General features: G+C 36.1%; 1 protein-coding gene across 2 annotated transcripts in view; it reads left to right on the top strand.

Moving 5' to 3' along the window:
• The first annotated feature begins 2,729 nt into the window (after window positions 1-2,729).
• The window catches only part of LOC118775956 (RNA binding protein fox-1 homolog 1), a 206,753-nt gene continuing 196,036 nt past the window's right edge, over window positions 2,730-13,446 (top strand). The window contains exon 1 of one of the 2 annotated variants that reach the window (XM_036526029.1): window positions 2,730-2,768. In XM_036526029.1, the coding sequence (XP_036381922.1) occupies window positions 2,742-2,768 (27 nt within the window). In that variant the 5' untranslated portion in view covers window positions 2,730-2,741. Of the gene's footprint in view, window positions 2,769-8,594; window positions 8,670-13,446 lie in introns of those variants that run through there. The other variant, XM_036526037.1, reaches the window with a different exon arrangement.

Raw genomic sequence — 13,446 nt, forward strand, 5'->3', positions numbered from 1 at the left:
TTTCACAAGAAACTGATGTATTAAAATCATTATTAATGGCCATTATCTAAGCCATTATTTGATGCAGGTGTTACCTACAGAGTGAATATGGCTAATGTGTCCATTTTTCCTCAGCTGTATAAAGTAAAGCCTTTTTTTTTTCTTTGTGGTGTTGTCATCACATAGTTTCATTTTTTAAAAAATCTCTTTCTATATCGTGGCTGTGGTTTAAATGATGAAATTCTTATTTTTTGTTTCATTCAAGTCTGTAGTTGCTAAAGAGAAAAATCTTACATCTGAAAGAAAAGAAAAAAATATTCATAATATTAAGATCAATGTTTTATCCCTTAAGTATGTGGAATGCTGGATAGTTTGGCAGAACACTGCTGATAGAATATTGACACAACATGTAATAGCAGGAATTGCTGCATGACAGCTGCTTTCTAATTGTTACTTGATCCTGTTTGAACCCTTCTGCTTTGTACATGCTGATATGATGCAGTGTCAATTTGTCATATCAGCATACACAGCATCTAAAAGACAATTATTTACAAAACATTCCACTTGATACATCCACATCCACAAAGATACATGTATATGTATATCACAGGTATATAAAGTTATTTTCTTTCAAGTATCTGAGTCAAAATGGGCAGATTTTTTATTAAGTCTGTCTTCATTTATTTTTGTATTGTTTTTATAAACAAAGTACAAAAATGTTAACTGCCCACATGAAAAATAGATTTTGTACATCAAGTAATTATTGCTACTTTTAGAAAAAACACACCCCCCCCCCTCCCCACCCAGAAACAAACAAATAAAATAAACAAAAATAAATATATTTAATACATGGTATAGTAGTGTGAGAAAGAAATCATATGTATGGAAGCTACCAAAGGAGGGTAATTTAGTATCTGTAGTCATGTAATTTGTTACTAATTTGTTAGCTAATATATTTAACTGGTAGCACTAAATTTACATTGGAAAGGAAGACTGGTGGGTATACTCTTTCGCCTTTTCAACAGAAGTGGCAGTCCATCATATTAAGTCCATCTTTCCCAGTAGATGGGCAGTAAAGCTGCCATAATTAGCTGTCTTCTATTAAACCTGTGCCTCTCAGAATGTTCTCCAGCTGTCTGTGACATACAGATGTAGCAGGCAAATCGTTACCTTTTCCCCTGGCATATCTGGGGATCCTGCAGCACTTACCCAAAGGAATACAGCGAATTTTGCATACTGGCTGCTAAGTACTCCTGCAATAGATCTTTTTTTGGAATCCTAACTAAAACCACAATGCCACAAGACTGTATATTGCCATTACTCAAATATTCGATATCAACTGTCCATTAGTAGTGATTGGTTGGTGACCTCAAAGTCATCTCCTTAAGGTAGTCTCTTTTTTGTGGACAAAATCTTGGTTCACAATAAGAGATTGAATAAAAATGACCAAAGCAATTGAATTGCATACATTCCAGTGACTTCTTCAAATTCAGGCTTGGGTGTGCAAAGTCAGAGACATACTTTTAGGATATGGTTTCAGGTACATCTAGACTAGGCCTTGTACCTTGTACTGGCCTCTTTTACACCTATTTAGTCTACACATGGAGAGACGCAGAGTGAGGGGTGTTTAGATGTCACTGTGGGGCCAATCAAGTGGAAAAAAGGATAACATCAATCAAGGGAGATACCATCTCTCTTTGTATTATTAGTATTTCAGTATTAGTATTTGTATTATTAGGTAAATATTTGGAGCATGGACTTTTAAGGAGATGACCATCAAATAAATAACATGCCATAAAATATAAGAATTCATACAGGTTCATTTACATTACATTTTTGTCATTTAGGAGATGGTCTTATTAAGAGGAACTTACGTAGGTTACAATTTTTACATGTGATCCATTTATACAGCTGAGTATTCACTGCAATTGTGGGTCAAAAACCTTGCCCAAGGAAACCACAGCAATGCCCCAGTGGGGAATCAAACTGGCGGCAACTTTTTTGTTACAAGCCCTGCTCCTTACCACTATGGTAGACTGCCACTATGCTAATAAAATATTTCTACCGATTGACTGGATATTCATAAAAAAAAGGATTGAGACCTGCATTGGATGATTTTAAGAAAACCCTGTGTCTGAAATGACATGTTGTGGCATGCCTAGCAGTATCAATGGGAGTGGCAGACGAGGGAGCAAGAAGAGGAAGAAATTAGAGAATCTTCTTCATTTTCTTACCTCGTATGCGCTCATCAGAACATTGTCTGAGAAAAAAATGTAAAGTGTAAGTGTAAAAAAAACTAGTTTGTGGATCAAAACAGTGATCATCCATCTTTCAGAACTAAAATTTTCAGTCTGCTGGTTAATTTGTTTCTCAGAGCTCCCTTTAAAGGAAAAAAAAAACTTGTACTCAGGAAGAACCCTGGAAATTTTAAACTCTGGAAATTTTGATTGTGCGCAAATAAATATGAATGAGAATTGGACCTATATGTACTGGTAATCAAAGATCACCACAAAGTTGGGCCTATATGTACTGGTAATCAAAGATCACTTCAAAATCATGTAGATTTTAGAGCAAGATCAAATTTCATGGGCATCTTCCCTTTTTTCATGTTACATCATAACCCCAAATGCCAAGGTTTTACAGTGAAATTAATTTATCTTGCAATGTATTAAATCATGTAAGAGGATCCTCTCATGTGCTTTGCACTGGAGATGATATTTTAAATATTTCTGTATTTCTTCTGACAGATTGCAAGGCACCAAATGAGCTGTGAGAGAGATCAACTAAGGGTAAGTTGTATTTTTTTTTGTTTTTCCCCAGTTAATACCATCACTGAGAGATCTAAGACTCTGGCACTGCTGAGCTCCTGCCATGCCATGTGAAAGGCCTGCTTTCCCCATCAGTACTCTGATATTAAGTTGTGGGTTTCAGACACCGGTAATATTGAGATATCGCTATTACTGTGTGGATACTCATCAAGTATTTCTGGCCATTCATCCATGCAATGTGATCATTTGTGTATGAGCAGATCTTGTGCCTTATTATGTTTCTGTGCACTTCAGCTAGACTTCCCGTTTGTGTGAAATCTGTCAGAATTCCTTTTTGTTACTTTTATGTACATATTTACTATACGTAGTACCTCCTCAGCACTGTCACATTCAGATGGCGTCAGTATCCACTTTACAGACATGGCTACATAGATTAGGTATTTACAATTTCACTCATTGTAGATTTTGCAATGTTAAGATTTAGTTCACAATAACTAGTCTTACCGAGTTGTTCTACAAATGAGCGATAGAAAGACACGTTAGGGTTTGCAGTGTGTTTTGCATAGGAGAATGTAGAGTCGTCATTTCAGTTGTGATACATTTGAGACGAGGTTGGTTTTAATGAAATACATAACTTGCTTCCCACCTTTTTCATTTTTCTGGCTTTATCACAAATAGAAATTCAATAAAAAGAGACTACAGAAACTCTTTTTTTTCTTAGTGATGCATAGCAGATGGCAGTACTGTCAGTATTCTCTGTGAAAGGAGGCTAGGCAGCCTGAAGCTGCAGCACTCCTGTGGGGCCCTATGATATGGTGAAACACAGTGTACGCTGGTGGGTTTGGCTGCATACTTTGCACTCAGCAGTCCTGTCCCATGTATATATCAATGTACGTATGTATATGTGTATGTGTGTGTGTGTGTGTGTGTGTGTGTGTGTGTGTGTGTGTGTAATATACATTCAGTACTCCTTCAGCATAGGAAAAACTCAGTAGATTACAAGGCTTTAAAACAAATCTGACAGCACCACAGTGCAATGTTGATCCCACTTTAAGAGTTTCCCCTCTTTTTCTAGTGTTGCAAATTCCAACTAGTAGTGTTTCCAATGCAATTTAAAACTTAAATCAGTCTGCAATTACAAGTTCTAAAAGTTGTTGGTAGCATAAAATAGATCTGAAATTTCAGAGTGTGTTAGTTAATTTGTTTAAGAAGGAGTCAATATCAGATATCAGAGCCAAATTGCATCTTTATACATCCATGTAATTGAATAAATTGTTTGTTGGGGTATCTTAAAGCTATGATGAGCAGAGGGTAACTTACTTAGTGGCTAAAATGATAAATGTTGTAATGTATCTGTTTATACTGTGCCATCCCCACAATTCCTCATGCAATCACTTGCTTGTTTGTTTTTAATTCCCTGCAACGAAGACACTTGGATAAATTGTGGCTGGGAAAGAGATGAATGTAGCACTCTGAGCATTACCATAAATGAGATTTCATGAGCCATGGGCAACTCTGTTATTTGAAGCTTTACACACATCGCTTGATCTCTTGCTTCTCTTTGTCATTACCTATCTATTGTTCTCTTTCTAATCTATGCAATTTCACGTTATAATGATAATGTGTGTGTCCTCAGTCTAATTATCCTACTGAACCATCACATATTTAATGTAAAGCTTAGTGATTTTGTTGATTCTGTTTGTGTTTTTATATGTATTTTGCATCACATATGAAATACAATGTCTACTAAAATGCTTTAAAAATATTGCATTTGAATTCATCTTATGTTGACAGTTATACTTTAAATTCATTTTCATTTTTTTCAGAAAGAGTCACCAAGTGTGTAAATAGTGTTTTCAGATATTTCTGGAGATAGATGACAAAATTTACAAAACTCAGTTCATATGTAATAACATTGGACAAAGAGAGAAACCAGATTAAGCAATACATTTTACACTACAAACTGAAGGATCCATTCCAGGTCAAAATGACAGACATGGAGGAAATATTTCTGTAGAATTGCACATTAACACACAAGCCACTGTCACTCAAAATAATGCACTCCAAAGCCCACTTACATTTGTAATTTGTGCTTAAATCAAAGCACAGTCTAAACCAAAGCAACCCAGTGCAGCTCTAGTGGTTTTGATGGTATGCTGCTTTAATATCACTACCTGATGTAAGAATTGTCTTATTTGTGTGCAACTAATGTCTCCACATTGAGCTATTATGTCTCTTCTCTCTCATGCACCAAGGGGATAGGCTGGGTGTTATCCTTGGTAAGCCTTTCCCACCCGCAATGCAGTGCTGTTTGAACTGGGTCTAATGTGGCCTACAGTTTTTCAATGGAAAAAGATTTTAGGCTGCATCCGAATACTCATACTTCCATACTATATAGTAGGCAAAAAGCAGTACGTCACAATCCGTAGGGTGTCCAAATACTTAGTAGGCATTTAATAGTAGTCAAACAGTACCCAGATGACCTACTACTTCCATTGAAATTTTGAAGTATGCAAACGTACCACACTACGCTATCCCATAAGTCAGCTGGAGCCCAAATAACCAAAGAAGAATTCCCCGGGAAAAAAAGAAAAAAGATGGTGGTGTAGTCAACTTGATTAAGCTAACAAATCAATTGGCTTGTTACATAACGTTAGCTTTTCGTTTTACCTCAGGTTGACAGTCAGCTAAGTAAAGCAGACTGATTTTTAAAACATGTAAACATTTAAACATCCAGGTCAAAGGGCAGGTAAGATGGTGGCGGAGTATGTCTGAATTGTGTCCTTACTACTCACTCGCATATTCAATAGTATGTACTACAGTAACGGTCGGGTAGTATGTTCTTAACTGAAGTTAAGCATACTGAGTATTCGGACGCAGCCACTTTTTTTCCCAAAAAAAGAAATAGAAGACATAGAAATCAAACAATTTCAAAAGAGTTCTTTAAAAAGTTCTCGTCAATTTTGTTTCCTATTGCAAGTTCTGAAATCTGGTAAACATGAATATATTTCTTACGTTTTCCTATTTTTTGATATTTCCATGTACAATAGATGGTAATATGAAACCCAAAATACACTTCATAAACTGTGTCTATACGTATCTAACTTTAATCCAGCCTTTTTAAGTTGAATTTTTTGAAAGTGCCTCTTGGTCTTCCCTTTTCTACAATCCTCTGTCCATTTGTTTTTACTGCTTATGCATGTCAGATACAGCCAAGGATACCATTTCAGCTCAGTCACTGTGGCTAATGATGGGTAATGTAGGTTTCATGACCTCAAAGTGGGTGGGGCTACCATGTATTGTTAATCAATGACTTATATGGACCAATAAAAATACTTTACTACCCTTTGCAAAACCCTTTGATTAGCTCAAAGGTGTCTGTCAGTGGCAGCACATGTTGGTTTCACTTAGTTTGGAGTTTATGAAGCTTCACTCTCCCATCCATTCTGGTGCAGCTAATTTTTTGTTTGTTTCTAACACTACCCCCATTTTCCAGGGGTTAAATTTGAAATTATTACAAAACAAGACCCAAGTTTTGAAACCTTTTGTCGTTTGTCTAAGGTTGATCAGTAACTTACCCATTAACGACATAAAGTTTATTGTGGGGCTCTCAAGTAGCTCAGTGGTTTAGGTGTTTGCCTTGAGAACATGCTGAGCTCCACAGCCTGGGCTTGATCCCAACCACATCAACAACAACAAACCCACTGGGCTGTGGGGTGCTCTACTTACATCCTCTCCCCCAAATGACACTTGCTTACTGTAGTGCTCTGGAAGACATGCAGTGTTTTAAAAAAAAAAATCACAGTTGGCATATGAGTTAAGTAGATTGATTTGAATTTAACCTTTTCTTACCTGACTTACTTTATGCTATGTAGCGAGTGTGCTACGTTACATGGTTCATTATGTTTTCATTAGCATTATTAAGCTTCTCATAGTTTTCACCGCCACATTTGCTATACTTTGTAACATTAAATCACTGTTTCCTCAAAGCTAATGTTAGCTATGATTTTTCCAGTTTAGTGTTCTAATCAGACTCTTTTGACTGTACGTGCGAAAGGGCTAATCACACCAGTGTGACCATATGTGTGAAAGGGTTAACAGTATGTGGATAATGAAATGAAATCATTAGGTTTTGTCAGATGCACTGCGCATCACTGTGCATTTGAGTTTCTCCATGTTCTATGTGATTTAATTGTTTTACTGTTTTGTTTTTATTTGATCAGTGCATTTCCATGCAGGAAAGTACTGTTACATATACATCTGCCAACAATTTATTTATACATTTGTGTTATATTTGAGTGCAGGCTGAGCCCTATGTCATGCATTCAAAACTGGCCTTGTCATTTGCCAGCAACCAGGATCCCACAGTGGCAGAATCACTGTGCGATCCTGGTCGCTAGCAAATGACAAGGCCAGGTCACATTTTTGTTCTGACTTTTAAATTCTTGTATTATTATTGGTACTTTGCAAATGTCAGCTAAAATCTGGAGCCACATAATGATGTTTTAAAATGAAATTTATATAAGAATTTCTGAATAATATTGGTAGTTTTATTATTGTAGCTCATTTTGCATTTCCTGAGAAAAAAAAATTGCATGGAAACTATTGTTTTTGCTTTTGAAAATGGCATGAAAGGGAAGAAGGTGTGGTGCTGGCATGCTGTCAGCGTGACAGGCTGCTGAGGACAGAGTGAGGGAGGGATCAGTATGCAGGCTGCGCAGCTCTTTGTCCATAACGGCAGCAAGCACAGACTGCTGAGGACAGAGTGAGGGAGGGATCAGTATGCAGGCTGCGCAGCTCTTTGTCCATAACGGCAGCAAGCACAGACTGCTGAGGACAGAGTGAGGGAGGGAGCAGCAAACAGGCTGCGCAGCTGTTTGTCCACAGCGGCAGTACCAGCACTGAGTCAGTAGATGGCTGTAGAAAAGTACTGTATGTTTAGCGAGTCTGTGTCTGAGTGCGGAGACTGGGGAAGGCCTTGACCTGAGTGGTTGCAGCTTTTATCTGGAGTGCATTTAAAGAGATAAAGCAAGCGCAGTGTGCAGCATAGAACAGTGCCAGCTCAACATTTTTACATTTAGGCGTGTTTTGCTCTTGCTTTGGTGGATCCCGTCATTAGGTTAAAGTCTGTCTTTCTTTTTTTATTTTTTAAAGATTCCTCTCCTTGCATTTCCCTGTCTCCTGACAGTGGTCGATGTATCGCGTGTCTTGTGTGGTGGTAAAGGACGGATGCCTTTGAATGGTTTATGCCCTCACCTGACTGGTTGGAAAATCTGTATTTTTCTGTAGATTTTACTTTTTATTTTTGTGTGTTTTTCAGAGTCAGTGTCACAGGATTATTCCTGCAGTTTCTGAAAGAAAACTAAAAATTGGAATTTTCCAGCCTGCTGTTGAGGGTGTGCGTGTGCGTGTGTGTTTTGTGTGTTTGTGCATGTGTATTTCTATGTGTGCAAGTGTCATGTGCTTATGTGTGTTTCTGTGAGATCTCCCCCCACTCCCCAACACCCCCATCACCTCTCTCTTACTTTGCCTGCACAGTTGTACTTGGCTGCCTTGGTGCACGGACCTGCTCATTAAACAGACACGCCAAGAATTGTTACCTAAGCAAGGCTTGTCAGTGAAAGGGAGAGACAGAGAGACAGAGTTAGGGAGAAAAAAGGAAGAAAAGACAGCCAGAAGCATTTTCCCACACAAAGAAGAAGCTACTGAACAAGTGTCATTCTAATAAAAAAAGCAAAAAAGAAATTATATAAAACGAAGACAATTGTGAGCACCTGACAGAAAACCAAAAAAACAAAAAAAATCCAAGAACGTTTTTACATTGGTTTCAATATTTTAACTGAAGAATTTGCAAAAGTAAGGAGATTTCTGTCCACTGTAGGAACACTTGATTCTTCTCTCAAGATGATGATGTATTTGTGGGTATGTAATATTTATCTTCATAGCTTTTCCCATGCCGTTATGTAGGAACTGTATCCGTACGTGACTATTTCTGCGTGTGTGTGTGTGTGTGTGTGTGTGTGTGTGTGTGTGTGTGTGCGTGCGCACCTGTGTGAGCATGTGTATGTGTATACACATATACTGACTACTGGTCATGGTATGTAAAGAGCAGTAGTGTGCATTTGTCGACTTTACAAAATATCTTGTTAATGCTGTAATTCTGGAAAAAAGTTGTACGGTTCTATGTGTTCTTTCTATTTTTAGCATTTGTTTAATGTTTACCATGCATTATATTTAAACTTGGGTGCATAATTCTCATTCGATTACCAAACACCTTACTGTTGCCTGTTGTTGCTGTGTCCTTTATATCATTAATATGCAGTTAAGAACATTTCTGCAGTACAGCACAGTGCAACATCAGTGCATCTGTTGTGTGCGAAATAATTCTTATTTATTTAGACTTTTGACTTTTGATGTAAGTGCCTAGTTAACATCATGCTTATTATAGTAATGTTAATAAAATGCCAGTATCAGCAAGTAGTGGAGATGTATCTATATTTATGCATATTGTGAAGGTAGGTATACACAATGTTTTCTACAGCACGAACACATCCATGTTGTCTGTTGTCAATAGGGTCTAAGACAATGAAAAAAAATAAGATTTTGCCAGATACGTTATATCTTCAAAGAACAACATCCTTCAAGCGCTGAAAGTTAAACTCATTGAGAAGTCATGAGGTGGGTGCTGACCTGAGGCTGGCGTTCTGTTGAAGCATATTGGATGCTGTAACTACTAGCCTTTTTGTTTTTACCAGTAATGTATACTTTAAAACTGTAAACCATATAACCAGAATCTGTTAATACTACACTAAGTAGTGCAGGCTATAAATGTTTGTAACATCCCACAATAGGTAACTGTCACTGTGATGGGATATATTTGAGATTGTAGTATGAACTAATGATTATTTCATAATTTAAAGTGAATTCCAGTGTAATTTGTTCATTTATTTATTTTGTCAGTGTGTATGGGGGAGGGTGTTGTAACAATCCTCAAATGATTTGCATAAGTTTTGGCAAAAATAGAATTAGAGAGATGTATTGAATGATTTATTGATTGATAATAGCAAGGTTGAAGCACAGAAAGTAGCTTTAGAGAACTGGAGCAAAACAGGGTCCTTAGCTTCTTATTATGCCTTTTCCTGTCATTATCACTAAATGTCATTCTTAGTTGAGAAAACTTTGCATGAGTTAATTGGTCATGCAGTAAATTTAGAGCACCCAGATGACTTCATCTCTGAGAGAGCTCTTAGAAGATGAAAGCTAATCACTTTGAACAAATCGAAATGAGTCCACTGGCTTAATATAAGTTGAGCTGTTATGGCTACAAAAAAGGTAGATGTGGGCTTTTACCTGTCTCGCGTGCAGTATTTGTGTCAGTCACTCAGTATTTCCTGTCCTCACTCAGTGGAAGAAGATACTTTAACAGTTGTTTTTGGTCAGGCTGATCTTTAAAAAGCACTCCAGCACAGTTTTTTCAAAGATTTTCAGAGCAACCTAAAATAATGTCCAGATCACAAGCTGATCCATATACATGGATTTCACAAACACAGATACAAGCACAATTTGTATATTTAGTTTTAATGAAAAAGACTACATTACATAACACTATTGGAATAACTTACAAAAATTGTTATGTGAAAAAAGCTGGGCTATTTTCATGGTGCTTTAAAAGTTGTGTTCACCTATATTGTGTTGGAAATATTCTCAAAATAATTATTCTTGAAATAATTTTTACCTTTGAAAATGTAACATTTATCTTATGAGCTGACAACTTCTGGCTAGAAGCACAGTTGTCTTGATTGTTGATTAGAGGGGAAAGCCTCATGCAGGAGCTAATACTGCTATTGCTGCTGTTGCTACTACTTCTGCTACTATGATTATTGCCACTACTGCTACCTCTGCTTCTAGCATTACTATTATTGCTGTTTATGTTATAAACCTCATTGATATTACGCTCATTGACCAACAAAATGGAAATCTTTTGCTGTCTTATTTCGACAGTTTGGAGCAAGAGCAAATAGCAAAATAATACACTGTGATTCAAAACAACTGAGTTACAATCCGTTATAGTACTGTGAGGATTGTCTATTGCTGAAAAGTGTAATAAATATAAATCTCAGCCATGTTATTTATTTCTTTAATTTGCTTTAAGGTTATTGATGGGGCTATTATTTAAGATAAATCACTGATGAGAACCATCTAGTGTCCTCTTGTTGCTTAAAGCAATATGTATGGCACTGGTGATTTAAGGTTTCATTATGATTATCTTCGGATGCCTTTGTTTTCTTTCTGACATATTGCACTGTATTGGTGATCCGTGATTAGATTTATATAAATATAATGCCTCTGAATAGGTTTGCCCTGCCTTTGCACTGTGCTGGGAAATGAGTACCACTGTACTTCCTGCCTCCTAGATCTCTATTCTGAGTTGTGGTTTGTTCCTGAAAGATTGTGTAAATCACTGCCTATGACACACATGGAGATATATAGGAGGTCTCAGTTCATTCGTGGCTGTTGTTTGGGTTTACTAATTTAGCAGGTCAGTCGGGATGTTCACATATTTTTGATGATATTGTTTTAATGTGGCAGTACAACTCATTTTAAGCATTTCTTTTAGCATCAATGGATTGTATTTTATGTAAATAAAATGTTGTTGTAGCACAGACATCATCAGCTGGATTTTGGAGTTTCAGGTTTGATTGTGGTTCATTGTGCAGCTGCAAAGCTTGCATTTATGTCTTTAGTTTGGTTGCATTACCAGTGATTTATGAAACAGCTCTCACAGACTGTCTTAGTATTGGTAAAAATGTTAAAATTAGATAAAATTTAGCAATTAGTAGGCAGTCAACATTTTGAATACAGATTATACTACCGTATAAATTTAATATAATAATACATTGAATAAAAGGGAATGGACAATTTTAAGATGGCATGCGTCTACATTTTTTATGTGTTCTGCTTTTATAAAGCTATATTTTTGTAGCATGCTGGAAAAAGTAATATGTATATTTAATGAAAAGGACAGTTTGTGCTAAGTACCAAAGTTAGTTTATTATTCATGAAGAGCACTGATTGCAAATTGTGCTTTTCTGTGGAAATGGTATATAGTTTTTCATTATATCTTCCTATTTCTAAATGGAGGAATATCATTTTTAAATATCTGCTTTTATATGTAAAAGAAAACCTTTCATGGGCCCTTTGAAAATTTCTCTATAGTATAAACTTTCATTCATTTCTGTAATTCACTTTTACACTGTGCTGTTGAATATGCCTTTAGATAAACATAGCCTTCTTGAGGCACCTAGGTAGGTGCATGTTTGACATATGAATTCCATATACAGCTTTTGTAATTTTCTGTGTTTTTATGAATTTATGTTTTAGATTAGGTTACAGTAACTGTGCATTACTGTTGGATATATAATATAATATAATATATAAATATGTTCAAATATTTAATTATGACCTATTGGTACAATGCAGTGCCCCATGTGCTATGTGACCCTGCATGACTCTTAACAAACCTGTTTATCTCCTCATAAACACAATGGAAGTTACCAAAGCTCTATATCACATTGCTGTAGTGAAATCAGAATGTCCTTCTTCAAAATAGATAAAAAATAATATATTTAAATGCAATTCTTATGGCAAAATTGTTTTACTAGAAAGTCCAAAGATAAAGCACTGAAAGGAAATAATGTTCTGACAACTTCTAAATTAAGGGTGTGGGAACAGGATGAGAGCTGGGTTATGTGCAGTTCCGTCTTGTATTAATGCGACATTTAAAATGCTGGAGATTGAGGAAGGAAATGGATATTAATGCTTCATTGTTTTTGGAAATGTGTTTTCCAGAAACACATAATTATATTAAACATGAATGGCTGATGAGTCTTTTTTTCCTGTGATGTCAGATGTTTGTTGCTGTTCTTTTTCTTAATCCTTTGTTTATTCTGAATGTTCCACAGAAAGGATAGGATCATCATGAAAGAAAAAAAAAACATATTATTCTTAACATGCTGAATTGTAGATTTTCATTTGAGAGTTAATCTTTTGTTTGGCACAGATGTGTTATTAAAATAATGATATGACAATTTGTGTGTGGCAGCAGTCAGAAATATTTGTAAACTTCTGTAAATTTCGGAAAATTGATGATATAATATTTTACAGCTTTTCTGATCACTCACAATTGGAACCTGCCTGCACACAAAACATCATACAGTAATATGCTTTATAAAAACTGAAATGATTTAGGACTTTCAGATACTTTTTGATCTCTCAGAACAAATGTTATGTGTCAGGTACACATACACAAATCGCAGCCTCCATAGCACAAAGACATACGTTAACAAATGTAGGTTTGGAGGCTTGAGTAATTGTACCTGTCAGCAGACACAGGTCTGAGAGCTTCCTACAGAATAAGATAACAGAAACACACTTGCTAAGGAGCAGGAAATGTTGGAGAAACATACTAACAGTGTGACAAAGTACAGCACCAATAAAAAAAATATAGTATTGCTGTAGTGGCTGGATCATCTTCTGAGTTTATTAATGAGGTGTACTATCCATGGCAATGTTCAAACTAATACTCATAATCATAGTTAAAAGAACTGCTAGCACCTTTTAAGCTAGCAACTGTTTAGAAAGTTTATTTATTTATTTTAATATGATGGTTGCTAGCAGCTATTTGCATAGCTAATGAAAC

Source organism: Megalops cyprinoides, chromosome 1, assembly GCF_013368585.1.
Source record: "Megalops cyprinoides isolate fMegCyp1 chromosome 1, fMegCyp1.pri, whole genome shotgun sequence".
Taxonomy (NCBI): Eukaryota; Metazoa; Chordata; class Actinopteri; order Elopiformes; family Megalopidae; genus Megalops; species Megalops cyprinoides.